At 44.5% G+C, this 15,011-nt stretch overlaps 1 protein-coding gene across 1 annotated transcript in view; it reads right to left on the reverse strand.

Annotated features, from left to right (window-relative positions):
• LOC147628298 (coiled-coil protein) overlaps nucleotides 1-13,211 on the reverse strand; it is a 49,417-nt gene extending 36,206 nt beyond the window's left edge. Inside the window, exon 1 of the mRNA XM_086813397.1 lies at nucleotides 12,986-13,211. Within this exon, the coding sequence (XP_086669523.1) occupies nucleotides 12,986-13,151 (166 nt within the window). The 5' untranslated portion in view covers nucleotides 13,152-13,211. The remainder of the gene's footprint in view (nucleotides 1-12,985) is intronic.
• Nucleotides 13,212-15,011: the final 1,800 nt, after the last annotated feature.

A 15,011-nucleotide genomic window follows, 5' to 3' on the forward strand; every position in this document is an offset into this window, starting at 1 on the left:
CTTTATCTTTCAAAAGTCTGAAGGCCATATCCAAATTGTTATTCGAAGTGATAGGCTGATTGGACTTACGTCCACGACCTTTCAATAAGTCGGTCATCGGTAGTGTGAGCTGAGAGTACTCCCGTACAGATTTCCTAAGAAAAACAACAAAACCGAGAAAAGAACGAAGTTGTTTCACTGTTCGCGGTATAGGCCAGTCCAAAACCTTCTGAACTCGGTCATAGTCAATGCTCAATCCATCTCTAGTGATCTTGTGTCCCAAGTAAATGATGTCGGTCATAAAGAACTCACATTTACTGAATTTAGCATATAGTCGATTCTGTCTTAAAATAGATAAGACAATCGTGAGGTGTCTGACATGATCCTCAAGAGTACGACTATAAATCAAAATATCATCCAGGAACACCACCACAAATTTCCCCAAATGTTCACGAAAAAGATCGTTCATCATTTGTTGGAAAGTGGCTGGAGCATTGGTTAACCCAAAAGGTAATACGAGAAACTCGTAATGGCCATACCTAGTCCGAAAGGCGGTTCTTTCGACATGCCTTTCATGAATACGTATCTGGTGATAGCCAGTACGCAAATCTATGTTCGTGAAATATTTCGCTCCTGCTAACCGGTCAATTAGGTCATCTGATCTAGGGAGAGGATAACGGTTCTTAATTGTCAGCTTGTTCAGTCTTTTGTAATCTATACACATTCTCCAAGTATTGTCCTTCTTTCTCCTAAGCAACACAGGTGCACCCCAAGGTGATTTACTTGGACGGATCTGGCCCATCCTCAAATAATCTGCGAGTTGTTTAGCCAACTCATCTTCCTCAGCTTGGCTCATCCTATAAGGTGGAATACTCACAGGATGAGCACCAGGGATCAAGTCAATACGATGATCTACTGCCCGTTCAGGTAGTAAACCCGATGGCAATTCCTTAGGAAATACATCTTGAAACGAATCAAGTATCTTCTGTAATTCTTTGCTTTCAAACACACTTAATTCATTCACATCCATAGAAGGGATGAGAAAAGAAGAAAGTGGAATCAAGACACAATGGAAAGCGGTGTACAAAGAAGAATTCATTATATTTCCAAAATCAATTGTATTTACAAGAGGTCCCTGAGAGGGATGGATACAATCACCTAAAATACTATACTTGGTGTCCCTATGCTGAAAAGAAAAAATATGACTAGACCAATCTATCTGGACATCAAGAGTCTTAAACCACTCAATCCCTAATAACAAGTCTACATTTTCCAAATGCATGACATAGCATTCCAGAGTATCTTTGTAGTCCTGAATTTGGATTGGAAGCATCTCGACCTTGCGATCCCAAACTTGTCTGCCCGCAGGTAGACGTACCTCATAGGTATGGTCGCTGAGTGTCGTGTCAAGACTCAATTTCTGCACAAGTTTGTAGTCAACAAAGTTATGCGAACTGCCAAGGTCTAACAGAATGTGAATTTTATGGCCATTCACTTCTCCATAAACTCGGAGAAGATCATGTATGCCAAATACCTTAGAATTGAACAGACAATCAGAACAAGTACTAGGGCGAGAAAGTACAGTAATTGACGTACCTGTCAAAGACAACTGGTTAGCTGCCTTTGGCTTGGGTCCTGCGTTTGACTTGGTACCCTTTTGCTTCGGACACTCATTACGCATGTGTCCTTTTTCTTCGCAGATAAAACAACGTCCTTCCTTCTTGAGCTTTAAAGCCCTAAGGAGTCGTTTCTTCTTCGCTGGTGTCGAACTGGAATTCTTCGAAGGTTGGTCCGAAGACTTGCCTTCAGTCGTGTTAGCCATAGGTGCGGAGAACTTTCTTTTATGCTTGTTCCCCTGCTCGGTAACGGGTTTTGACTTGGAAGAGACCATCATATCATCATAGATACGAGCTGAATGAATGGTCTCGTCCAAAGTTTTACATTTGTTATTTTTAACCTGTAATCGGTACGAGTCGGGTAAACCAGCTACGAAAAACCCCAACAGAGTAGTGGGATCCATCTTTGTAGCCTTCATCTGCAAGTCACGAAATTTCTGGAGATAGACCTCATAAGTGAGGTGCAGCGAGGTCATGGTCAAAGCTGAAAACCGGGCAACAACATCGTAGTCATCCTCTTTCTTGAGGAATTCTTTCTTGAAAATGTCTTCGAATTGTGTCCAAGTCGTCGGCTTTGGGTTCAGTTCCTTCCACCAAAGCAAAGCTTTGCCGGACAGGAAACCTGCTGCTAACTGTATCTTCTTTCCATCATCATATGGATGAAACTGAAAGTGAACTTGCCACTTATGTAGCCAAGTGTCCACGATCTCCTTGGTTCTCTGCTTTTGCTCGCCCCCGAACGGTTCCGGAGTAATATTGGGGCCTAAAGCAGAAGCCAAGGTATCCATTCCCGAAAAAGTAGAGAGGGTAGTGATCAAGAGAGCGATGGAGTTCTGCAAAGCCTGCATTTGGGCTGCGATTTGTGCCTGACGTTCCGCCGAAGAAGCTTCGAGAGCTACTTTGAACTCTTGGAAATCTGATTTTGACACAAACTCGTCAAAAAGATCGGCATCAGTGCCTTCCGTAGCCGGCAAGCCTTCGCGTTCCACGAGGGGCTCCAACTCTGATTCTTGGTCGACATCGTGAAGAGGGTACGTGAAGAGAAAATTCGATCTTTGCACAATGAAAGTGCGAGCGAACTCGAGAGCTTGAGAGCTTGAAAACTTGAGAACTTGAGAACTCGAGAGATGTGTGGCAAGAAGCCCACGTGAGGGGGTTTATAAAGGTTTCCCAAAAGCCAAAAAATCTCGAAAAGCTATGCTTAGCTTTTACTTTAGCTTTTGTGTTTTTTTTCTTTTTTTTTCTTGAATAAATATATATATATATATATATATATATATATATATATATATATATATGTATATATATATATATATATATATGGATATATATATTCGCTGTTTCTGAAAAAAATTAAACACCTTTGGAAACCTTGGAGAGGGGAGGACTGTTAAACCTTTTTTAAAAAAATATTTAAACTCTCCCTTAAAAAAAAACAAAACGAAAGCACTAAAGAATGCTTTCCTTACGTGTTTTTTTTTTTCGCTTCCCTCCTAATCTGCTGGCGCCTGGATTAGCCCGCCGACGCATGCTGTCGTCACCCACTGCCGGCGCATGGTTTCCTGCCGGCCCTGCGCTTCTCGCCAGCGTGCCTTCGCCAACCATCGCCTGCAACAACCCTGCGTAGGTGTGGTCACCCGTCCACGTACGCCTGGGCACTACCTGGGTTGGATGCGCAGGCCCGGCCTGGGCGCTGCTTGGCTGGCTGCGCTGCCTGGCTGGCTGCGCTTGCGTAGACCTGGGCTGGCCTGGGTGCCTGCCTGCCTGGCCTAGGCGCTTACATGGGTTGGCTGACTGGCCACGTAGGCCCATGCGCCCGCCTGCAGGACCGCCAACAGCATACTAGTGTCTCCCGCCAGCGTACTAACCTGGCCGCCTGCATGCAATCCAGCCCACCAAACGAACAGCACATCTCTTGCTCTCTCTCTCTCGTTCAACAACGAAAAGCAAACTTGCTTTTTCGTTTTTCAGTTTCTCTCCCTGCAGGTTAAACGACTGCACACAAGGCCTCTTCTTTGCAAAGCAATCAACCCTATTAAACTACCATCTCCCATCATCAACATGGGTTTCTTTGATGAAGAAAAAGCACATACCAAACTGAAATCTGTAGTAAGCACAAAAAAAACAGCAAGCTTCGACCTCTTCTTCTCTACCTACCAACTTGCTCGTTCACGAGGTATGCTCTGATACCACTGTCAAATCCCCACGGATCCCCTCGTGATCGATCTTGGTTCGAAACTCGAATCCTGCAAACAAACGAACAACAAACAAGCAAGGGGGTGCAGGCCTGACTCACCTCCCAACCATGACAGCCGTGGGCAAGCCCACAATCTTGGCTGTCCCCTCCGAGCCACGAGCTAAGCTAACTAGGTTGACGTACCGACCAATCTCCTCCTCACGACGTCCCATACCGCCGCGAAGCTGCCCTCGCGAGTCTCGAGATTGCTGCCGGCCTCGGCTGCATAAAGCAGGTGCACGTCTGCACTAGATCCAGGCTCCAAGACCATAGAGCTCTCACAAACTCGCGAGACTCTCTACGCACAATAACTAACCTTGGCCACCCTTTTATAGGCTCTTGGCCGGTCATCGGGCGTCCACACTTGGCCGCCCGCCCGTCCATACTTGGGTGCCCGCCCGTTAGTATATCCCTAACTCAGCTCATCAATTAGCCTGCCTAGTTCCAAGCTTCCCCAAGCCTCGAAACTAGTCTTGCATGCGTATAGCACACGGTAGATACCCACTGTGCACATGACAGAGAGCCCGCAAAAGAATGAAATGGCGGGTTTCTGATATGTTAATACTCCACATTATGTGAGACGTTTATACCCAAGAAAATGGAAAAATCACACCTGAAGGAGGTTGCCATAATAAATAGTGTTGCTGGAGAAGAAGCACCAACGGTAGTAGAGTGTTGCTGGGGAAGAAGCACCAAGGGTAGTAGCCGTCAATCCACGGAAAACACCAACTACACGTGGCTGATCCAAACACAAGTGTAGACCGCAGGAGGCCAACAATGAAGAAGGCTGTTTTTGAGGAAGGGAGGCGGCAGCAAGCCAACCCGCAAGAGACCAATACAGGGTTACGACAAGCGCTTGGCTGAAAACGGCCGAAAGGTTGGCGCCGTTTCGTAGGAGCCCGTAAGGTGAGTTCTATTGTTTTTCTTTTCTTTTTTTTAATGTGTTTGTACGCGTGGCATTAAAGCCTTAGAGTCTTGACCTTTGGTTGAGGTTATGAGGTGTGTTGGGTTTTTTTTAATAAAAAAAATCAACGAATCATCATGCGCTCTCCGCCGGCAGCCGATTGGGTACGACTACGCTTGGGAGGGGTGCCGGTTCATGAAGGGGTGCCGCCTAAAGAGGTAAGCCAATCAACAAAAATTGGGAGTTGGGGGCTGAATTTGATGGGGCATTCTCTCTTGCTCTTCCATTCAACACTTGCTACACCCAATTTTAGGGTTTGGGCGGGCTGATGTTAGGATTAGGGTTAGGATTGATTTTAGGGTTAGGGTTAGAGTTTGGGCATAACACAGGGCGGAAAAAGTTTGCTCTAATACCACTGTAAAGCTTTTATAGCTTTATTAACATGATTAAGAATTAATTAATAAACATAAGACAAATGCTGCAAGAAAGACTGAGTTGTTTGCATTGAGACAGGGGCCTTTCTTAAATAGAGTCCGAAAGGGTACAAGCGAAGAGACACATCCCTGGGAAGGGGTGTGACTCTTGAATCAACAGTTATGTCCTTTGGACTTAGGGATGTGTCTTTTAATAAATAGACATGTCCTTTGATAGTGACCCATGTGTAAGGGTGAGACCCTTCACAGGTTGCTTTCAGTTAATAAGGGATTAAGGAGTAATTAAGGAGAGATTAAGAGAGTTAGTCACAATCGTGACAGTGACATCTTCCCCGCCTTCTAAACCGTTGTCCACAATTTAAGAGATGGTTCCTCCCAAAAAGTTCATCTCTAAAAATATCTCAACTTATAGACATTCTGTCAAAGGTGCTTCAACAAGTTGTCAAAATATGCAGTGGAGATGAAGACAAAATCTGAGAACACAAGAGCAAGTGCACTGCAGAAAAATACAGCAATAGAGAAGGAGAGAGAGAGGCGTGTAACTATGCTATATATACACAAGAAAATCCCGAAATCTGAATGATACATGTGTGGGGGCAAGGGGCCATTTTATATGGCCCCTATGGTCCAGTCAGCCTACAACAAGGACAACCGACAGCAACATAGGACACCCGACTTGCATAAATGACAATCAGCCAGCTCCTGTCTGTCGGCCACCACACGTGTGCAATCGGCCTGCTATACAGAGAGAAACAAGGAGCAGCAAAACCAGTCGGCTATCACCCTGGACCAATCCCAGAACCACAGGACAGCCTCCCACACTTGGTAAACATAGAGAAAAATAGGGAAAAAATATGGAGAGTGGGGAAAAATGAGAAAACACCTAAATCGGGCGGGCACACCCACAACAGAGGCCCTGTTGTAAATATACAGAGACTGGAGATGACTGCTAACACCCCCTCTCAGCTCCTAGATGTGGAACCAACCCCAAGGAGTTGGAGTGCCGCCGAAGCATAGCCTGAGGTAGAGACTTCGTGAAGAGGTCCGCCGCATTGTCCTCCGTTGAACAATAAAGAAGCAACATGTCACCACCCAAGATCTTCTCACGTACAAAGTGTTGTTGTATCTCTATGTGCATGGTCCGGGCATGGAATATCAGGTTTCGAGCAATAGCTATACAGCTCTGGTTATCGCACTGGATGAATGTGGGCTCCTTCTGTGGAAACCCAATCTCGCCAAGCAACCTCCGCAACCACACAACCTCGCAAGCAGCCCGGTACTCTGCCTCTGTCATAAATCTATCGCACATATAAGTATAGTAGACAAAAACATAAGCCAGATCTCAAAAAAAGGAAGTAAAAGAGATAAAGCCTTAGTTGGGGGTGCCTTAAGTGAGCATAGGCTTGATAGAAAGAGGATAGGTCGTTAGTATTAGGGACATTTGAAGTGGTAAAGGGAAGGCTTGAAGTAAAAGCCTTAGTTGGGGGTGCCTTAAGTGAGCATAGGCTTGATAGAAAGAGGATAGGTCCTTAGTATTAGGGACATTTGAAGTGGTAAAGGGAAGGCTTGAAGTAATTAATTTTCCTCTATATGGGTGGCTAGGACTGAAAGGACTAAAAGAGTCCCGTGGTTAGATATAGAATGGTCTTAGAATTTAGTCATTTTAGTATTAGGGATATTTAAAGTTCTAAAGGCAAGGCTAGAAGTAATCATTTTTCCTCTATGTTTATCTAGATGCGATCGAATTTGTTTGGGTAAATGTGGATCTCCTCCCCAATCTGAGTCACTCCATCCTTGGAGTCTAACTCCATCCATCAATCCCCCTCCTGTGTAGAAGAGTCCAAGATCCTTCGTACCCTGCAGATACCGCAAGATCCGCAATCCTGCGTCCCAATGAGACTTCAACGGCGTCTACATGAATGAGCTCAACAGCCCCACGGAAAAGCTCAAGTCCAATCTGGTGTTCAGCAACCAGATCAATGAACCAACCAGCTTCCGATACAAAGAGGCATCAACTGGCTCACAAGGATCATTCACTGTCAACTTTGTGTTCAGGTCCATCGACGACGTAATAGGCTTGCAATTCTCCATCCCAAAGGCCTCAAGCAGCTCATGAACATACCGCTGTCAAGAGACAAAAAACCCCCTCTAGGTCTACTAGATCTCCAATCCCAAGAAGGAGTGGAGTAAGCCTAAGTCGGTCATCTCAAACTCCTTTGACAAGGCAGCCTTTGTCACTCCAATGTGCTCCACATGACCGCCGGTGAGAATGAGATCATCCACATAAAATCGTCTGATTCCAAGCCCTAGGAGCATGTTTAAGACCATATACAAGGCCTTCCTTAACCTGTAAACCATCCCTTTTGATCCTGGAACCACAAAGCCTGGAGACTACTCAACATACACCTCCTCCTGCAGGTCACCATTAAGAAACGCAGATTTGACATCCATTTGATACACAAGCCACCTCTGAGAAGAAGCAAGGGTAAGAACGGTCGGAATCGTGGTCATCCTCGCTGTCGGTGCAAAGGTATCCTCATAGTCGATGTCGATGCCTGGCCGCTGAGCATAACCCTTAGCCACGAGTCTGGCTTTGTGTTTGTCCACCGACCCATCCGACGCATATTTAGTCTTAAAGAACCATTTGACACCAATGATTGACCGTTTTGACGGCCTCGGTACCAACTCCCAAGTGTTGTTCTTCTCAATGGCATCCAGTTCCACCTACATGGTTTTCCTCCAAGTATCCTGTGAAAGGGCTTCCTTGACAGAAGTGGGCTCTTTGTCCCACATGATACGAGACATCAAAGCATAGTTTACCTCCGCTGAATGACTTTTGTCACGGACTCTGTGCGATCTTCGAGGTCCGTCGTCTGTGGTCCATTCGAAGGAAAGCTCCGTGACACCTGACTCCCAAAGGGTGTCCACTAACCACCTAGGTACTCCAACAGAACGCGGAGCCTCCTACTGCTGCGGGGGCTCAACACCAGCTACGGGCTCAACCTCTTGAACTGGCTGTGGTTGTCCAGCTGGAACAATAGACTGGGAATCATCAGAATCCTCTGGGTCTCCAAGAAGTGGCGGCTCATCTCAACAACGGAAACCGGAACATGTTCATCAAAGACCACATCCCTGCTGACAACAATCTCATTCCTCTCTGGATCAAACAACCTATATCCCTTGGAAAGAGAGTTATATCCCACAAATATAAGCTTTTGGGACTTAGAGTCGAGTTTCCTCTTCTGCTTCTTCGGAATGTATACATACGCATCGCTCCCAAACACACGGAAATGGGAGACATCAAGTTTCTTGCCAAAATATGCCTCAAAGGGAGTCATGTTAGGTACTGAAGTCGTCGGAGACCGGTTGAGGATATGGACAGTCGTCGCCACATCCTCTGCCCAAAGTGGACGAGGAAGATCACGATGCTCCAGCATCGTCCTCGCCATCTCCACCACAGTCCTGTTCTTCCGTTCTACTACTCCATTCTCTGATGGCGAACCTGTCTCTCTTGATGCCATGATCTACACAAAATCTCACGAAAGCATTTGAAGAGAATTCACCTCCTTTGTCAACCCGGAGAGTCTTCACGTGCAATCCAGACTCTTTCTCCACCATCACATGCCACTCCTTGAACCGAGCAAAGACTTGGTCCTTCTGAGAAAGGAAATAGACCCATGTGAATCTGGAACAATCATCAACAAGCAGCATGAAATATAGAGAACCTCCCAAGGATGGTGTTTGCATAGGTCCACACAAGTCAGTGTGAACCAACTCCAATAGTTTCGAAGCCCGCCTGGAAGCCTGCTTCGGAAAGGATTCCCTGTGCTACTTACCACGTATGCAAGAACTGCAACGTCCTTGCCTGCTGCCAACATCTGGCAAGCCAACCACCATCTGGTCCCGGAAAGCTCGCCACAGCGCATCCACATTTAAGTGGCCAAACCGAAAGTGCCACAAGTCACCAACCTAAGAACCTGTCAATGAGGAGAGTGCGGAGAGTTTGTAGATACCATTCTCCACACTGCCTTCCCAAACAACCTGGCCAATCTCGCGGTCTCATAGAGCAACTGAATGCTCCTCAAACTCCACCCAGAAGCCAATCTTGCATACCTCATGCACTATAAAAACCAAGTGCTAGGACGTAAAGAACACGAGAGGAATGCTTACTCCCCTTGCCGTCAGGAAATAATCTCCATCCGGCCCTCACTGTGTATCGGAATTGTGGAATTGTCGCCAATGAAAATGCGACCTGACTGCCATTTCAAATCCAAAAAGAAGTCACGGAAAGGAGTCATGTGCCTGGAAGCACCACTTTCTAGAATCCACTCCCAAGTATCCTTTGCGGTGAAGCCAACTGCCTCCTCGCTCGAAGAAGATGAAGCATCTGAGTCCATCATCTCTAAGTGCACAAAGGCTGGAGCCTTTGAAGCTGAAGCTGACGAATCAGCACTCTTCCCAGTCCGTTTAGGACACTTCCTCCAATAGTGGCCTTTCTCGCCACAATCATTGCAAGTCCTCTTGGCCTTCAGTTTCTCTCAGTCTGTGTCACGCTTCTTCTCAAAAGACTTCTCCGATGAAGCCTTCCCTTTGCCCTTGTTGTTATTCCAGCCTTTCGACCGTTGGTCAATTAAGGCCTCCGAACCTCCGCCCTGTGAAGGGTTCATTAATCTTTCCTCCTGGTCCAAGACCATGGGCACAAGCTCCTCCCATGTGATGGTGCTGAGCCTGCCACTGGTAATCAAAGAAGAGTAGAATGCTGAGTACTGAGAGGGCAAATGCGATAGCAATGTGATGGCCATATCCTCCGATGAACCTGAAGAACTTTCTGCTGAAGAGTCTGCAGCTTATTAATGTGCTCCCGCATCGTCGATGACTTTGTAGGATTCATAACCCGCATTTGTACTTCCAAGGAAATCGTCTTCATGGGTGATACCCTGTTATAGAGAGAAGCCAAATGCTGCCATATACATCTAGCCAACGTCATATGCTTGATATAATTGATTACCTGCGGTGTGCAGTTGAGGAAGATGAAAGAACGGACCCTGGCATTGACACGGTCCCACAACTGTGCCTGTGTCTCGCATTCCTTCCGAATCCAGGGTAACTCCCCTTCCTCTAACTCCGGCCGTGGAACCCCAACAACAATGAAATCAGCAAGGTTGTAAGACTTCAAAACGGAATCCATCATTACTTCTATATGCCGTAGTTGTTTCCGTCCAACTGACGGTCCACTGGGAACGTGGGGAGTATCGGGATCTTCACATGCTTCTCAGCCATCTCAAGTAGATCTACCATTGCGGGAGTGTAACTGAAAAGGGTGGGTGGGTGGGAAAAAGAAGAACTTAAACCTGCAAGTGACTATCCAACAAATCAGCCCGCCTTCCTCTTGCTTCTCTTCCCAAACGGTCCAAAACAATCCACCAATCAGCAACAAAACAGTCCCCCTCTAGCTCACACAATTCCCAAGATTTATCAAGAGCCTAGAGCTCTGATACCATGTCAGAATATGCAGCGGAGATGAAGACAAAATCTGAGAACACAAGAGTAAGTGCACTGCACAAAAATACAACAATAGAGAAGGAGAGAGAGAGAGAGAGGCGTGTAACTCTGCTATATATACACAAGAAAATCCCGAAATCTAAATGATACATGTGTGGGAGCAAGGGGCCATTTTATATGGCCCTTATGGTCCAGTTGGCCCAATCGGCCTGCACAGCAAGGACAACCGACAGCAACATAGGACACCCGACTTGCATAAATGACAGTCGGCCAGCTCCTGTCTGTTGGCCACCACACGTGCAGTCAGCCAGCTACAAAGAGAGACAAGGAGCAGCAAAACCAGTCGGCTATCACCTGGACCAATCCCAAAACCACAAGACAGCCTCCCACACCTGGTAAACATAGGGAAAAATAGGAAAAAAATATGGAGAGTGGGGAAAAATGAGAAAACACCTAAATCGGGCAGGCACACCCACAACAGAGGCCCTGGTGTAAATATGCAAACAGGAGATGAGTACTAACACAAGTCCCCACATTTGCCTAGCTCATAGATGTAACGTCACGAATGGAATTTCCATTGAGGGTTGTCCAAAAATAGTAACCCTCCTAGATATTAGGAGTGTGATCCTTTGTATTCCACCTTATTAGAAATGTATGTGAGCACCATGTAGAACCATGTTTCGATACTAGATCTCTTCCAAATCCTCGAGAGCTCGCCGTACATGCTTTCCACTTGACACTGAGCTCCAATGCCCATTTTTGTGTCCAAGAGCGCCTAGACCAAGCTTTAGGTACTAGATCTTTTGTATTGGATAATCCCCCAAGTCCACATGACCCTTGGCGTAGACATAAGTCCCCTACCAACCAAGCATCATGTCCACTCTTTATCCTTTTTGTCCACAAGGATCACTAATGTCCCAAGGAAACTTACATGTCCCATCTGAAGATATTCACTAAGTTGTCTCACAATCTCGTCTTCTCTCTTGAGACTCAACCATTAAGGATTTCTTAAACCCGATTGTGCACAAGGAACAAGGTCTACCTTATAATCTATACTCATCAATAGAGACAATCCAAAAGTAGAGCTTATTGAAATACATCCAAAAATTTAGCTCTTCTTCTCTAAATCTTCCAGCGGATAACCAAGAACCAAATCCATGGCTGAGTTTGCTGAAATCGCAGCACGCTTTATTTGGAGATTACCTATCCTTTCATGCAAGTATCTACCTATGGATGCATCCATATCCATACATGAAAGTTTGGATCAATCCAAAACCAAATTCCAACTTAAGTGCATGTAATCTCAAGGTAAGCTTCCTGTCTAAAGATTTTTTATTTATATTTTCACACAATATTTTATGCAAACATTCATTAAAAATGATTTCAATCTACAAGTGGAGTTAGGTTCACAAGACACAACTGGAAAAAAGAAAATGATATGAAAAAGGGAATATGCAGCACAATCCAGTTCACCAAGTAACACATTCACATACAAAGCATCACACTCTCTTTTACTAGTGTCAGTAATTACATCATATTTACAATTAGGATCAACAATTGCTTGCATCTAGAAACAAAAAAGATCCTATAATTAGTTCTAGAAACAAAAAAGATCCTATAATTAGTGTGATCCACATTTCTTTTTTTGAGACACACTTTGCCAAGTAGAACGTCCATTCAATCGATCCCAAAAACTTAAGCCCCACTCCTCCTTATGATCATGGATGCAAAGAGGCATTCCCAACACGATGATCTCATGTCGTATACCATCTCTTGGCAAAGTTCATCCCAGGGTTGTAATTACTCCTGCTGATTGAAAGGCCTGATTCCTACACTAACATGGTGTAAACAAAGTAGTGCTTTCATTATCCAACAAAATATACATTGACCTACCCATGAAAGCTTCACTCATGAGGATCAAATCATGAGAACCAAAAGACATGGCACGCAGACTACAACTATTATCGTCGTCGTGGTAGTATCTCTTGCTGACGGTTTATCATGTCTTTCACCATTGGGGCCCGATCACAATCTCCTTGGAACAGGAGAGAGAAAAGGGCAAGCTCACATTTCCACTCTCTTGACAACTTGTGGGTGGTGCAAGCTCACCGTGAAGGATGAGTATGCTCAAAAACGATTGGAAAACTCTTATAAACAACACGGATGTAGCTTGCTTATGTTCCAGATGTGCAACGTTGCTGTCATCATATGTTGCATGAGAAGGGACATGTTGCGCATGTACACAAGGCGACTCTGCAATATTGATAATGATGTTATGCAAGGCAGCCTATGCAAGGAGAAGGGGAGTACTTACTGCTTAGGTTGTGCGGTGATGATGATGTCTTGAGGGTCATGATGCGGCGGAGCTTCCAGGGGACAGCGGCGGCGTCCGTGGTTGTGGGGGGCGCCGGAAGCTTGTGTTCGCCATGCGCAGCAAGGTAGTTGGCCTGCCGCCTCCTCCTGCCTTTACCCTTCCCCATTACAGTTTCAAATTTTGGAATTCAACAAGGAGGCATTGTGTGTTGTTTTTTGCTAGGTTCAATTAATTTTCGTGGAATATGCCTCATTATTTAATGGCCCCACTCTTTATTTCTCTCTATGTCTCTCTCAAGTCCCACCGTTGGTTGGTCGTATATGCCCTCGTGTTGCATTCTACCGACGTTAATACCTCTCTCTCTCTCTCTCTCTCTCTCTCTCTCTCTCTCAACTCAAAAAAACTAGAGGTGGGGGAGACACTGCAGTAGTAAGGGCTCTTGCCCTACACCACGAGGGATTGGGTTCAATACCCGCCCCCTCCTCCTGCATGCCATGAGGCATGAAGTTTGTCCATTTCGGCACTAATATAAAATAAAAATAAAAAATATATCTTCCCAACAAATAAAAAAACTCAAAAAAAAAGCTAAAACCATAGTTTTTTTGGGGGGATCTTTGTGCTCGTGTGCATGTGTGCTTTTTCATGCCGCCATCAACAACTAGCAGGTTTTGAACCCGACTTCAACACCTTACCGCTAGGCTGTGTCTCCATTGGGGGTGGCAAACCATAGTTATTTTTTAATATTAGTGACTAAAAATCCCATGGATATAATGTCTTTTATTCAATATTTATGTGATATGATTAACAATACCAATATTTCTCTTTTTGCACAAAGAAATTTATTGTAGCTTGTGGATGTTCTCATCATCTATAGTAATGGTGTTCTCTTTCACTATCTCTTTACCAAGTCTATGTGTTTGCTCTTCCTTCATTATTTCAATTGTTTGTTTATGGTCTTGTATACATTTTCTACTAGTTCATCTATATTATAGGCATATCTCAAATCATCAACTTCATTCTCATTACTTGTCCATCTGTTCATAAACCAAACTAATCTTGGATGTGAAGCATCAAAATTTGTTTTATTAATAAAAATATCATAGATATCTTTCATTATTATGTTGGATGGATATACCATTGTCCTCTATAAAACATCAACTTTTCGCACCTCCATTCCTCTTCCTTGATATAGTGTTCATCCAATTAAAAGATGGGTGGTATTTTCCTGTCTTGATCATTTTATGAATGGTTGTGCATAAATTATCGCCTAAATGATGCTTTAAATAGAACTTCCAAACGATTAATGCTTTATCAAAAATATTTGTTAAAGTGAGACAAACTTTGTTCTTGAGATCACCCGCACCATATTACATGCAAATTTCTATTCCCATAGAAATATCTTATGCACTCTTATTATATGACACATTTTTATAATGAGGCTCATACAATAACCTATCATAACATTGATTTTGTGCATATATTTTTGCCTTTAAGCTCATCCAAGATATGTTTTGATGAGTTTATTGACCACAATAAATAACTTTGCATGAATTCTAATAACCATTTTATAATGAAGATGGAAAACTATACCTCCTCTTTCTTCCAATGATGAGCAACTACTAGCAAGGCATTCTTTTGTGATGAAATGATGAAGATTGTTTAGTACTCAATGCTTTATCAATATCAGTATCGCCTAATGATATTGTCACTGTAATGAAGTAGGTTTGGGTACACATGCACATGGGGAATGGGGCCTAAGCACTTGGGCTTAGGGACATTGTACCCTTTTTTATCATATTCACTCTATAGACATTCATGTCTTCTTGGTGCTCATGCCCAAGCTTCCATGGCCTTCTTGGCTATTGCCCTAGGATGGTGACCCACACCCATGTTGTCACTCCATGCTTTGAGTGGCCAACCCTAGTCTCTTGCAATGGTATCTTTGTAATGAAGCAGGTTTGGGTGCACATGCACATGGGGAATGGGGCCTAGGCACTTGGGCTTAGGGACATTTACATGTGTACTA

This window comes from Cibotium barometz, chromosome 19 (genome assembly GCF_041138505.1).
Source record: "Cibotium barometz isolate CiBa-2024 chromosome 19, ASM4113850v1, whole genome shotgun sequence".
NCBI lineage: Eukaryota > Viridiplantae > Streptophyta > Polypodiopsida > Cyatheales > Cibotiaceae > Cibotium > Cibotium barometz.